This window comes from Apium graveolens, chromosome 7 (assembly GCF_009905375.1).
Source record: "Apium graveolens cultivar Ventura chromosome 7, ASM990537v1, whole genome shotgun sequence".
NCBI classification, from domain to species: domain Eukaryota; kingdom Viridiplantae; phylum Streptophyta; class Magnoliopsida; order Apiales; family Apiaceae; genus Apium; species Apium graveolens.
The window spans coordinates 199,362,138-199,377,721 of record NC_133653.1 but is presented as its reverse complement, the minus strand read 5'-3'; the positions used below and the strand labels follow the sequence as shown (position 1 = coordinate 199,377,721).

General features: G+C 33.3%; 1 protein-coding gene across 15 annotated transcripts; it reads left to right on the top strand.

Annotated features, from left to right (window-relative positions):
* Positions 1-228: 228 nt before the first annotated feature.
* On the top strand, positions 229-6,202 carry LOC141670376 (uncharacterized). 15 transcript variants are annotated; one of them, XM_074476188.1, is made up of 14 exons: positions 238-502; positions 697-801; positions 903-977; positions 1,073-1,256; positions 1,630-1,780; positions 1,893-2,024; positions 2,276-2,399; positions 2,585-2,928; positions 3,068-3,224; positions 3,295-3,383; positions 4,483-4,554; positions 4,669-4,872; positions 5,311-5,498; positions 5,876-6,202. In XM_074476188.1, the coding sequence occupies exons 9-14, from the start codon at positions 3,149-3,151 to the stop codon at positions 6,051-6,053; spliced, it is 807 nt and encodes a 268-aa protein (XP_074332289.1). In that variant the 5' UTR covers positions 238-502; positions 697-801; positions 903-977; positions 1,073-1,256; positions 1,630-1,780; positions 1,893-2,024; positions 2,276-2,399; positions 2,585-2,928; positions 3,068-3,148; the 3' UTR covers positions 6,054-6,202. The 15 variants fall into 15 exon arrangements, with proteins under 15 accessions (XP_074332281.1, XP_074332286.1, XP_074332289.1 ...); XM_074476191.1 differs by lacking the exon at positions 2,276-2,399; XM_074476180.1 differs by having other exon boundaries at positions 229-306; positions 1,893-2,928.
* The last annotated feature ends 9,382 nt before the right edge of the window (positions 6,203-15,584 follow it).

Genomic DNA, 15,584 nt, shown 5'->3' with positions numbered 1-15,584 from the left:
AAATTAATTTATTTTGGTAATATAATAAATTAATAATATTAAAATTAGCTAAGATTGATAAATTATATTTTTTGTTTAATTTTATAAACTGTACTATATAATAACTTACATTTTTTATTAATAAAAAATTTAAACAGTATTTAAATTTAAAAATTTATAAAAAAATAAAAATAAAGTGAAATTAAAAATGTTGGGCTCGACTTAAAATATTTGGAGAAGCAGTAATTTCGCAGACAAAGTCAAAATTTCCCTCTCTCGGCTTCCAGAATCTCCCTCTCTCTCTCGGTCGCTCTCTCCTCTCACATGGTCTCTCCCTCTCTAAGCTTTCAATTGAATCGAATATAGTCATCCTCACAGATTGATTACCTCGCATATTGAATATTCGAGCTAGGGGTTTATATCGATAAAATCTCACAGATTCGAATTTCAAACAAAATTAGGTTTTTAAATTGGAATTGGGGATTTTTTATTTACTGCGAATTTTGGGTCATATCCTTTTGCGGTTCTTCTCTCTCTCTCTCTCTCTCATTTTGTGTGTATATGTATATACTACCTCTCCTCATCTCTCTGATTTTGTGTGTATGCTACACTGTTTTTATGCATATCGATATATTAGTTTGTTTTTAGAATTTTAAGTTTCAAATTGAAGTTTTGAATTTTAAGTAACATTTGTTGCTCACAATTGATCATTCCCAGGTGGATATTCTATGCCTAAGAGGGAGGGATCTATTGAATCACTTTTCTGCAGAAGTTTCTCAATACCAAGCATAGGGAGTGAGCACAGAACAAGCATTCACTTTGGTAAAAATGCATTCATTTTACTCTCAGTAGGTCTGTATTTCTCTTTTCCTCTATTCTTTAGACCTATCAGATTGCTGAAGACCTGGGAAAAGCCTTTGCAGATCTTGTGATTTTAAGAACTTTCTTAGAGGCCGAGGAAGCAGAATCGGCTAGCCAAGTAAAGGTACTCAGAACTTGTAAGTCTATCATTTGTAAAGTTTAATTAGAATCCATCTTGTTGTACTCGTTAATATTCTCTTTCTATATTTACCGGAATTTTTAAAAATTGCAGTATGAAAAAGTTGAGAAGATTGGTGAAGGAACATATGGAGTAGTTTATAAGGATCCTGACCACGTCACAAATGAAACCATTGCTTTAAAGAAGATTTAACTAGAGCAGGAAGATGAAGGAGTGCCAAGCACTGTTATTAGAGAAATTTCTTTACTAAAAGAGATGTAACAGGAAATATTGTCAGGTACTGAACATGTGTCTGTTACAGATTTCTAGATTATGCATTTCTGCTGCAGTAGTAATGTGGCAAATGGTATTTTTCTACAGAGCTAATGTACTTTCCGATTGTCTTATGTTGCAAATTAACAATGTGCTTTGAATTACTTTCACAAAGCTAATCTGTAATTACTTGAATATGACTTTGTGATGTTTGCTATTATCTTAAGGTCTGAAGAAAGCATTAAGTACAGTGATGTGAAGTAGCAAAATATGAAATATTCTTTGTTAGAGTAGTGTTTAAACACGGACATGTTTAAGAAGTATCAGACTCGGGGCAATATTTTATTCCAAGTGCCTTGTATAAATTAGTGCTAATTCTTGGAACTTTCAACTTTCAGATAGAAATATGCAATGGAAGGCACTGCTGTGGACTGAGAATTGTAAACTCTAAAAACCAAAATCTTGGGGTTTGCTTAAGAATCGAAGAAGGATGAGCCGCACTTCAAATCTCTCCCACTTTCTAAATCTCTCCACTACTTCCCCACTCATGTACTTCTACTATTCCTTACCCCTCTTTTTTTACACATATACATTCATATTTCCTGTATTTGTATGTATATTGTGTCTATTGTTTTGCTGATTTTGCTTGTGATTTTATAAGTTCTTGTAGAATTCAGAGGGATTTCTTGAAAAAGGCTGAGTTGTTTGGTGATTATGGTAAAAAAGGTCGTTGCTTTTGCAGTTTATCAGCACTACAGCCTCGAGTTTCTGATAATTCTACTACTTCTGTCAGGTTATTCAGTAATTTTATCAGTATTTTAAATTCTAAAGTTTTATTTTTATATCGAAAGATTATTTTTGTTAAATTTGGATTGTTTTATATTGATATAGAAGTGGATAATGCTAACTGGTTGTTTAGACTAATCTTTATTTAATTGCAATGGGGACTTCGGGTTTGTTTTTTAATGTGAAAAGTTGCATTTTCCTTGGTTGCGGTGTTGTGCATTCTGTTTTATGTATTACCTGTTTATTGGATTTCTAAAGCTGGGATTTGCGGAATGTTGCCTTTGTGTATTGGTTCCAATAAACCTATGTTGTGGACTGAGAATTGGACTGCTCAGTGAGTATACGAGTGCATGTATGATTAAGATTCACATGCATGGAAGAGGCAAGTTGCTCTAATTTTTTCTGCCACTTTAGCCACTCAATTTACTGCTGTTTCACTTACAAGTGTTTATGATTTATCTTCCACTCAAATGTTGGCAGTACTAGTGATTTACCATTCGCCATAGAATGCATCCTTATAGTGTCACAACGGTTACACTTTGTTTCTGTTTAACCTGTAAAGTGCAGGTTCATAATCGATGTCCCACTTGTAGACAAGAACTGGGATATATCAGGTGCCTGGCTCAGGAGAATGTAGCAGAATTGCTTCAACTTCTTTGTAAGTATTACACACTAGGATGTCCGGAGATATTTCCATATGACAGCAAACTTAAACACGAAGAAGGATACAGTTTTAAACCATACAGTTGCCCATATGCTGGATCAGAATGTGCTGTAATTGGCACTGTTCCCTTTCTGGTTTCACATCTACGAGATGACCATAAAGTGGACATGTACTCAGATGTACATTCAACCATCAATACATGTAATCCAATCCTCGCGAAGTTAAAAATGCCACTTGGATGCTAACAGTAAGCCAGCTTACTCTATTTTTACCCCTCTTGCCTTAATTTTCTAATACCTATTTTACAGATGACTTGAATATGGACTAGTCAGTGTAGGCTGGGTTCTGAAAGCTATTAAATCAGACTCTAATTTGTTTTGTGCCAGGTCTTCCATTGTTTTGGTCAGTATTAATTTCTGCCTTCACTTTGAAGCCTTCCAACTTGGCACGTCCCCTGTATACTGCGAATGAACAAGTTTTGGATCCACAACTTTGTCCTTATGCCAGTAACTCTAAAGATACAAATTCCGCAATGCTTTGATGGTAGGAAATTGTTTTCTCTGTTTCTTCACCCCCTTTAAGACTTGTAATGATCTCATAACATTGATTGTAGGTCTATTTTACATCAAGATGCCAACTGATTCGTACAAGGAAACTCGTAACCTTACACTTTCACTTAAAGATACTTTGTTTGGTGATCAGGTTATGATCATGCAAACTTTGATACATGTCACTCACTTTCTACATAATTCTGAATATGCATATTATTGTAAATTTTTGGTTTGTCAGTACCACGTGTTTATTGTGCAAATGGCAGTTAATTGCTTTAGTTATATCCTGGATTTTTCTTTCAGTCTCATATATCTAGTTTTTAATTGATTCCAGTGCACTCTTTTACTTAGGATTCACATTCACTGATTCATTTCCTGTAGTGGCTAAACAGGATGCTACCTTATTCTCTGAATCAGAAAATAATGATGAGCAGGATCAGATCAGAATAGCTCGTTCCTTCCTAAATTATTGTCAAACTGATCGTCAAATTTTAGTTGATATCATCCTAAATTATAGACTATGTACCTATTTTTTGGATTATGTGGAGTTGATGGTGATTGTGTGAAAACGGAAATAGTATTTGGCGGGGGTTTGTACCGATTTGAAGTTTGGTGATTTGAATTGTTTATTTCATTGACTTGTATGAAAAAGAGGTTTATGGCATGTTCAATTTACAAACAAATCATGTCAATTTTTTTTTGAGAAATATGTTCGAGTAGGTACTTCAATATTACAAACAAATTAATATAATATAATACAAATTATTAAAAAGCTATTATAGTAGGGAAAAAATTGGTATAATGATTTGGTGACCCACATGTGGGGCCCACAGTGGCCTTACAAGTGGGGCCCATTTTTTTTTTGCAAATTTTTAGCGCAAAGGTAACATGTATACTGTGATACTATATACATACATTAATGTTACCTTTGAAACCTATTGTAACACAAAATTCAAGGTTGCAGCAGGGTAAAAGGAATGTTACCTTGGGGGTCAAAGGTAACTCGAAAAAAAGCAACTTAATTTTTATGTTACCTTTAGGCTTTTTTTGGTTGTGGTAACATTTTTTTGGACCTATTGTAACATTTTCTTGATGTTGCTATAGGCTATCTATGGTGTAGTGAAAGTTTGCATGCATCTACACTAATAATTGTATATGTTATAGTGCGGGTTATTGTTTCACATCATGTAATCTTTGATTACAAAAATAGAAACTAATATCTGCTTTTTTATGTTCTTAATTTGCATCAGTTTCTCTCCATGAAGCTTGCAACAGTTAATCTTCGGCTGGATTTTAACATTGAAGGGCTTCTAACAAAAGATGTAAGAGCAACAACACTAGCACACGTGACACACCCTAAGTCATTTTGGCGTTGATTGATGCATTAATTTATGTCAACTACAACTTATTCTTAAAATATGTTCAATTTGACGCAGATCCTTCAATCACGAGCTGGCCCTTCTTCTACACTTGGCTTTCATCTTGCAATGTCTATGCCTTATACTCCAATGCATCTGGCACAAATTGGACTAATTCAAGCCGGTCTTGCTGGCATAGGACCTTCTCCAAAAGAACTTCGGAGAAACCTTACTTCCCATTTGACCTCCATGAGTGGAGGATATAAAGAGCCTAGTTCCCAGGTTACTTCTAGTCATCTTTTGACCTTCTTCTCTGTTGCACACACACATAAATTATTTATTCCCGTTTGGTAGTATGCAACAAAATCTTTTGCAGCTCTCTACTACGTAACACTGATAAACACAACACTTTGATAATGTTTGTAATCCACAAATTCTTAATTTCTAAACTGTATTGGAATCAAAATATATGTTATAGGTTGAGCAAGTTTCATACTTCATAGTGCCGGGATAGCAAGTTGCAAACAAAATCTATATTATTCGTCTTTTCTTGTCTCTGTTCATGAATGTATCTATATTATTCTTCTTTTCTTATCTCTATTCCCAGTAAAAATACTCTTTACCATGAATTCCTAAACACACAATTAAACTAATCCTTCTTTGGGCTTCCCATTATCAGTTCTCTCAAAGATAACATCTCATTTGTTTGTTATTGATCAGAATGGAATTGTTGGCAGAACAGGTGCTGGAAACTCAAGCATTTTAAATATGTTATTTCGCCTTAATCAATTTTCCAAAGGTCATATTTTGGTCGATGGAGTAAATATTGCTAATATTTCATTAAGTGACCTTCATTCCCATTTCTCTATTATTCCACAGCCTCCATTTCTTTTTGAAAGATCTTTAAGGTACATGACTATGTGTTACTTGTTATCATACTTTCTGAAGAAGCATGTATAATTGAGCTTAAATCTAGAGATTAAATTGTCAACTCTCAGATATATGTTTTTGGTAATATAAGTTACCTTGATGATGATTCTTTAAAACAAATTTAGGGACAACTTAGATCCATTTGGGGTGAATGGCAACCCTGTGCCCATCAACTTACATCTTACTTATGATTAATTTCATACGAATGGGGATTGATTGTGATGCTTCTTTAAGAATTACCAGAAACTTACACACTTAAAGCCAAGAACAACAATAATTATGAAAAATCAAAAGAATGTTTCAAAGTTTGAGTCACCTCTTGATATCTGTTGGTTTGGATTTTTTTGCAGAACAGTGATCACCTGTCCAGTACTGTTCCTTTTCTGATCCGAAGACTTGGCTTATACACAAAATTTGGTGGTCCAGTCCCTTATAGACCAAGTATAGACCGGCCAAAGGCTTGGCTTTTGCAGTTCAACGGTCTGTACAACTTGAGGCCAACATTTCCTTTTACTAGTTTAGTTGGCAAATGATATGTATATAATCAATTGTCATTTATTACATAGAAGTATGAATGGTATTATGGGCATAGGTACGAGAATTATAAGTTTTAGTTTTTTAATCGTTATAGGATTTGATCGGCTTGATTTGATAATGATAATTGGAGTTTGATTTTAATAGTTTCTTCTTTTGACAATTTTTTTGGCATCTATATTTTTAAAATGTGCAATGTTTATTTCACTGAAAAATGATGTTAATTTAACATAATACCTTCAGTTTTCGTAGTGTATATACATCAGTTCATGTAGAAAAACAGTTGTTAAATACCATAGTAGACAAAGATTTTAGATTAAAAAACCGATGATAAAGAGTACATTAGACAACGTTTGTATACAAACTAGTGATGTTAATTATATTGATAGACATCAGTTTCATCTACTATAGAAATCAGTTGTTTAATAAAACTGATGTTAAAACTATTACTAACATCATTTTATTATAAAAACCAATGTCAAAGATATTAGTAACATCAGTTTTAACTAAATTATATTGGTTAGAGGCAAAATTATTGCGTATCCAGCATATGTTTAAATTGATTAAAATATCATATTATAGTAATATATTTTATAGATGTGCATTATAAATTTAACATCAAGATATATATATCGGTTTCATATTAAAAATCGATGTTATATGTCCCCTTTCACATTAGTTTAAAACTGATGTTAAATGGGGGGTCTTTAACATCACCCACGAAGACATCAGATTTTTTTATTCATACACATCGGTTTTTAGCCGATGTCTATTGACGTTTTTCTAGTAGTGAGTTTACAATCCATCAAAATCACAATTAACTTATATTCATCATGGTTTCAACTTTTAAATTCTAAGTTTGGCGATAAGAGCATACATGTCCATTTTTACTCTCTTTAAAGTACACAACAGCTGCAAAATGCTGTTGCATTTCTTTAAAGAGAGTAAATAATGGAGATATTGCATTCATCAAACAAACTAAATACTTACACAAATTTACAAGTTAATCCATGAATCGAGAAATAAACAAACTAATCCTAATGCCTACACAAAACATAACATTATGTTGGCAGAGAAGCATATTACAGTAGAATACAAAGCACCAACTAGGAAAACAAGAAAGTGATCAAACCGTGGTGTCCACCCAAATTGGCCAAACTATTAAAATTTCTTCTACCTCAGCTTGATCAACATCATCTCAACTTGATCAACATCATCAGTAAACCCTACAGGTTCCATCATCATTAAATGGCCTAAATTTTCTTCCCCTTAAGTAGTTTCAAATGAAGCTCAAAAATTGGATCATTCACTGAAATCAAAATAAAAATTTAAACATTAACAAATATTAAAGGAACACGGTTCATGACACTATTAATGTATACCTAGTATAATTACTTGAAACCAAATACAGGGAAAAGTCCAAATAATTAAGATATATTAAAATTTATAAAACTCATAAATACATGCATATTAAGACAGTAATCATAAATGACACATATTAACTGAAAAATATATAATTCAACAAATAGAATCATTTAAGAAATTAAGAAGAAATTATTGTGAATAAATAGTAATAAAAGGCAAACATGTGTACTCTTCTTCAAATTTAAAACAAATGTAATTTATTACCATCATGAAAGTTGGATCCATTCTTCTTAATCCCTCATATAACTAGCTTTTTCCTCATCATGTTCGTCATCATTCTGGAAGGTTGGCACATGTAACTCATTATCAAGTTCTATTTCTACCGATTAATCATTTTCATCATCACAGTGGTCATAGTAGTTCTTTTCCGGTAATTTAAACATAACAGACCAGTTTTTTTCAAGAGGATCCTCAATGTAACATACTTGCTTAACATGTTTACCTAGCACAAAAGGATCATTTATAAAGCCTAATTTATTTAAATTAACCAGTGTAAATCCCAAGTTATCTACCTTAACCGCTTTGTTTATATCTACCCAATTACAACGAAATACAGGAACTCGAAAGTTGTTATAGTCTAACTCCCAGATATTTGTTATAACTCCGTAGTAGGTGTGCGAAGTATGTTCAATATTCTTATCCTTACCCTGTACAAGCATTGTATCTGCAACCACACAAACATCACTGCATTGAACTTGTTGTTTATCATCACGCTCATTCATGCTATAAGTAACACCGTTGATTTTATATCCGCTAAATGTAGGCACAATCTTGTTCGGGCCTTCTACCATCCACCTTATCTCATCAGTTATAGTATTGTGTTCGTCCAACAATTCTGATTCAATCTATCCAAAAAAAATTGTTTAAAACTAATTATTTCATATTACCAGGGAGTGAAATATTATGGTTTCAATTTTATATGGTGTTTCAAAATGTAATTATATAAATTATTTTGATAAAGTATAAATTTAACTTAAAAGGTTATTAATTTTCACAATAGTGTGGGTAATCAGGCCTTGCACATATATTGTGCAAACCAAATTATTAATGTATACAAATTTATTAATTTTAGCCACAGCAGGAAAGTTAAATTATTATACAATTTTATAAGTGAAATAATAAAAGAGAGGTTCATTACGTTTTAGTGAGAAAAAACATATTGGATTATTTCTATATTTATAGTATTTAATATTTAATTATCATGATGGACATAGCTATTCATATTTTCACCTTTTTTAAATGAACTAAATTTTCTTCATGCTACTATAAAAATATAAAAGTATTGAGGCATCTTTTTACTTATTTTTTGATTATAGATCTATTGGTTTTTATATTTCCCCTTATTTTCTGTCTGAACTTTTAGTTGCAGAAGCAGAGCATTTTAGTGGCAGTACTATTAAAAAATAGAGGTTTAGAGAGGTATTTTACTGCATTCTTCTCTTGTGTGATAATCATTCTCTTTTTAATGTATCAAAAATATAATATGCATCCGAGGAAAATTACTAATTACTGAATTTGAAATATGTAGAAACTGATAGTGTGGAGTTCTAGATTTGTTAAATTAACATCTTTGAGTATGACTAATTATTGTGAGCATATTAATTAGGCCTACATATAATGTTAAAACCAAATAAAAATCATACCTTTTTCGTGAACCATGTGGGGAATGTATCATTTTGATTATTTTTTAGCCAGACATCGTCATTTTCATGGTGTTTTAATCTCGTCATCAAATATGCCATATGCTCCCTGCGAGTAAATTCCACGGATTTTATATATCAATCAAAATGCACAAAATAAGAATATAACACACACACATATTTCAATAATAGCTTACTCAAAATATGGGCTTATGTCATTAAAAAACACAAATGTGCCAGGTGCAAGTCGTAATTGATTGGCTTTATCATAGTTGCACCAGATAAGGGTGTCTGCCAGCATTCTGCTCTTGCCTAGGATTTCGCGTCAATCCTATGGTAGCTTCTTCAAAATTTACCAAACACTCGACGGCCTCTTCGACAACATATGCCTCGACAATACATCCTTCAGGATGAGATGGATTCCGTATATATCCCTTAAACGCCTTCATGTATCTTTCGAAAGGATACATCCAACGTAGGAATATTGGCCCACAAAGTTTAACGTCTCTCACAAGATGAATTGAGAGATGGATCATCACATCAAAGAATAAGGGAGGGAAGTGTTTTTCAAGCTAGCATTATATTTCCACCAACTGAGATTGGATTTTTTCTAGTTTATCTATATTGATGACTTTACTGCAAATTTCCTTGAAGAAGAGACAAAACTTAATAATTGTGCACCTGACTTCTTTTTACAGTACTGATCGAATTGAAATTGGAAGCAAATGATGCAATATTGTGTGATAATCATGCGATTTCATTCCACCAAGTCGTAGATTTTCCATATTTACCAGATTCTTGATATTTGAACAAAATCCATCCGGTAACTTCATTTTAAGAAAGGATGAGTAAACAGTTTTTTTCAGCATGTAATAAGTTCCATCACGCCAACGACGCCTTCTCTTTCTTTACGGGATTTTTTGGCCTCAACTCTGTTCTTATTCCCATTTCAGCCATGTCAAGACGGACAGACTCCCGATCTTTTTTCTTTCCCGGAATATTTAGAAAAGTTCCAAGCAAAGCTTCACATATATTTTTATCGATGTGCATCATATCGAGGACATGCCTGACTGGAAAAAACTTCCAATACTCGAGTTGGAAGAATATAAAAACCTTCTTCCATATGGGTCGAGCTTCACCTTTCTTCCATCGAAGTGGGCGTTGTGTCTTACCAAAGACATCACCCCTCAGATGTTGTACTCTTTGAAAAACTTGCTCTCTAGTTAACGGAATAGGAGCATCCTCCTTCTCTATCGTGTTATCAAAAGCTGATTTTTGCTTTCTATACGGATGATGATGGGGCAATCACCTCTGATGCCTCATGATCACCGTCTGGCGGTAATTAACAAGCTTGGTAGCTTTTGTTTGATCAATGCATACAGTACAAGAATTATAACCTTTAATGATGTGTCCTGACAAGTTCCCTAAGGATGGATAATCACTTATTGTCCATAATAAAATGCCCCAAAGTATGAAAGATTCTTCCTTATATGCGTCGTACACTTGTTTCCCTCGCCACACCTCCTGTAAACCTTCTATAATTGGTTGAAGGTACACATCGATATCATTTCCTGCCTCAGTTGGTCATGATATCAATAAATATGGCATAATATATCTTCTCTCCATACAAAGGTAGGGAGGAAGATTGTAAATTGATAGCAAAACAGGCCAACTTGAGTGATCAGTACTGTTTCCATGAAAGGGATTGAAACCATCAGCAGATAAAGCAAATCGAAGGTTCCTGGTCTCTCATTTTACCTTCCTTTTGTCTCCCAGTCTCATGCCAAGTCATTTCTTTTGCAATGTGCGGTGTACTGAATAAATTTCTTAATCTCGTTATCAACGAAAAATACCATAAAACCTTAGCAAGGACCCCTTCTAGTTCCTCTCATTTCCATCTAGAAGCCTTACATATGCGATATGTAGTCTCATCCTCATCTCTCTCACCACGGTATAATAAAGGAAGAAGGAATATTGTTGCCTTCCGGGAGCATAGACCCGATTAGTAATAGAACATCAGAGAAGCATGAATCAGACATACCATGCTTCGCTTTCAACACTACACCATAAATGGCCTACAACAACACCAAGAAAATGTTACAACAGGCCCAAAAAAGTGTTACCACAGCCAGAAAAAGGCCTAAGGTAATATAAAAATTAAGCTGCTTTTTTTCGAGTTACCTTTGGCCCCTAAGGTAACATTACTTTTGCCCTGGTGTAACATTCACTTTTGTGTTACAATAGCCGTCAAAGGTAACATTAATCTATGTCTATAGTATCACAATATGTATGTTACCTTTGAACTCAGAATTTTCAAAAAAAATGGGGCCCACCAGTGGGGCCCACAGTGGTGACGTGGCATGTAGGTTCCGTAGTGGTGACGTGGCATGTGGGTCCCACAGTGCTAGCATCAAATTTGTACCTGGGGTAATACTTTGAACAACCTACTCTAACACTTTATGAAGCTACTGTAACAATTTACCAGGAAGAAAAATGAAAAACTAATATTATAAAGTGTAAAATTGACTGCAAAATTTGAAAATATATTACATTAATCTAATGCATTCCAAATTTCATAATCTCAACTACATTCATAACCAATTTACAATCTACATAAATCACAATAAATTTAACCAATACAACCAACTAATCTACATCCCAAAACTTAATCCACTTCCCGCTAGTAGCTGCCGAGAAGTTGACACTTATGCATTCATCAACAAATATATAGTTGTTACAACTGAAATGAGAAAGAAACAAAGGTTAGGTCATACAATACCCTATATATATACCCCATGCAAAAGTATTATACTTCTATATTCTATAACAACTACTATTTTACATACCTGATGCATATATACATACAACAATGCCTGCAAACTCAATGATGCCAATGTATCTCTCCATCTAGCTAGCATTTTTTGCTGCATCAATATGAACAACTGGCACACTCAGAATTTTATGTTTGGCCATTAACTGGACAGCTTCAGCAACACTAGTGCCATAATTGATTAGGTTTAAGGTTGCTCTATATAAGTATACATTAAATAATGCATACTATGCATGTTAAATTTGAGGTCAAACTTCTGGACTTAAACACATATATATAAGTAAAATTTGAACATTTTATCACTATACCAGTTCACTTACAAGGTATTGAAATGGACTGCAACAAGTCTACCATTATTATTTAGTTTGGCAAAAATATACATATTTATACCAGTTGAAGTTATAATTACAGTCTAGAAGTGTACAAGAATAACCATAAGTATCGCAAATATATATATCAACGGGGGCTAACAAGAAAAAGGACATGATAGTCATGTAAAATACGGAACCACAGAAAACCTACCGTGCAAGGAGATTTTCCCCTATTAGGCATCATTTTGCAATTCATGTGCAATTGTGTCATTGGCAGGAAGCACTAACGGGAAAACGGAAGTTAAAACTTAAATTACATTTATTGAGCCCCATTGGTAGAACTGTAAAAGTAAGCTTACTCTTTTGACTCTCTATCAAAATGAATTACTTTAACAATGAACCAATCATCTTTATCTGCATCCTCTAGCCTGACCCTAGTTGCTACCTAAAACAATATACTTAACTGCTTCAAACAGAAATAAAATTAGGATTTCGGCTAAAGATTGTAGTAATAGTCTCTGTATTGTAAAGTAAATAAACCATACAATAATAGTGATACAGTACACTGTGTGATATTTACAGACATATTTGCGCTAGATTACACAAGGCAATGCATACTTGTTCACCCTTTAAACATGCAAGGGCATCCAGGTGGTTCCGCATCGAAGGGGAAACTCTTGATATATCTTAATCTCCCTTTATTCTTTTCTTTTTTTGCTCGTTATCTTCTGCAGTGGAACTAGACCCAAAAAACTTTATACAATCAAAACTCTTTAATAATATACACCAGAAACATAAACAGCCTCACATGATATATCTTTCATTAAACAAGTACTTAAACAAGAAATTTAAGAAGAATAGAAAGGTTTAACATTTCATGTTCTTTATAGTATATGTTTACGAGTAACTAGGACAGACAACAGTTTATAAAAGAAAACAGCTATAAGTAGATTTTTTTTAAAAAAAAGGAATATGCTGATCACAAACATCTTACCACCAAACCAAGCAACCATCCTCATATATACACATATATTATTAGTCTACAAGACAACATCCAATTAATAAAATTCTATAACTTATATAACCCATCTACTCTTCTTCGTTGTTGCCCTGGAGGTTCGGAGGGTAGTAGAGTATCCATCTGACTAATCAACTGAGTGGCAATACTGCATGGATGTAAGTAACATTTACTTATGTATCATATATAAAGGTCACGAGAATCACTAAGATGGAAAGTAAGTAGGATGCCAGATACTTCAAACAAGTTTAAGTAATATTACGGTCAACCTAGACACTCACGTTTACAAAAGGCCCCCCGTCTTTTGAACTATAGAAACAATAACTGTGCATCTGTTTGTACAACATGCATACCTCACTTCACTTTCAGAAAGGTCTTTTGCTTGAGTGTACAACATCTTGAGCCTGGATAGTGCACTATCACCAAGCTTCTCAACCACCTCAGGAGCTGCATCCAAATGCCAACATTCACATATTATAAAAATCTTATATAGGACAGATAAGCTAAAACAGAATTGTGCCACATAAGCATACAATTTAATAACATATGATTGGGAATCATACCAGAAGAACATACAGAAGTTCTTAATTTATCATAGCCCGTCAAATCATTGTTTGAAAAAACATCATTATTAAAAGCATCTATATTTATGATAGGCACACCAAGTTGTTAAAGTTGGCTACTACCCCAATGCGAATTTTTGAATTTCAAACCCATGACCTTTTGAAGCAAAAGAGGCATAGACCTCTACCCTAGACTATCCCCGAATCATCAAAGCATCATGATCATTTACATAAATCTTTTGAAAAAGGCTAGTAATTATATTTACTATAATCTACTATTTAAAAAACTCTAAACTTTTTTGTCAATGAATTAGCAGGCAACATAAAATCAAATAAACATCACAGAAAACCAGAATTCGAGATAGTAACAGTCAAGTACCCCAGGCCCTATAAAATCATTCATCAAACCATATTAAACAATTAGCTATAAAAAGGACATTAGGGTCATGATTTCTCTTTCAACAACCTGAGTGCCCATGTACCTAGATTTCCTTCTAAAGAATTCAAGTAAGGGTCATGCATGATTTTTGCATATTAGTTATTGGATGTTGATAAACTTTAAGTACCTGCATAAGAAGAACTACAGTATCAAATGTATGTTCTACAGGCACAATATTAAACCAAACGCAATCACTTTTTTTCCCGGAGACTTCAGGCTAGTCCAGTGTAGTTCGAGTAACTTATGGCACTACAAAATTCATAAAACAAAAGAATCAAAAAAATCATTTGCAAACATGTAATTTTTGACCAGAAATTAATATATAAAAGGGAAGAGAACATTAACCCCATGTATTCTCTGATCAGACGAGACAATATGCTAATTACAAAGAGTAAAAAAGATACTTTGAATAATAGACTTCCTTGTAGATCAGTTTAGAACTTTAAGTAATACTAGTTCAAATCAGCTACATGACCATTTAACAAACTTAACTAGTGAAATTTGATTTCATATTCAAAGTACATATAAAAAGTTTCAACATGCTTAAGAAAAGGTATTAAAGATTTAAATAATCATTCAAATATAAACTCACCATCTTCATTGAGCTTTGTTAGAAGTTGTGCTTTCGTGGGAAGAGCATACATGCCTGCAACGACAACTTTCCCGATAGCCCAATTATGGTGTGGAGCAAACATATGTGCATAAGTTGTGGAAGCTGGACTCTTCAGTGAATTTCCTCTTCCAAAGAAAACCAAATCAATAGATGAGGACAACTAAAGCTTATGCATGTTCTCCATTGCAAAAGTTGATTCAACTGACTTTTGGATGCTAATTACACAATCATCACAAAAAACTATCTGAATTCTGCTTTTCTTCTAAAAAGGTAAAACAATAGATATCTTTACTCTTTATGGTGTATTGACTTGATTACTTTACCGACCCTAAGTTGCACGGTGAAGAAATTCAAAAAAATATATGTTTTATTACAACTTCAAACTAGTAACAGTTCAATGACAAAATTCTCGGGTTCCATTGGTGACTGCAAATATTTCTCATTGGCACATGATGCATTTCAATAACCTCGGAACCACAGGATGTCAAACCAAACCTCAGCGTAGTGTAAACAAGTCAAATAAAAGAAAGCATTTGTTTTCTCAGATTTTACTAGTTTATGTCATATCAGTCATAAGAACTAATCAATTAGAAGTTATGTTATAAGCTTTGGCTATAGAATATAAAAACTATTTATGCAACTTAATTATAAAATATAAGTTTCATCTGAACTAAAATATAAAAGTTGTAAC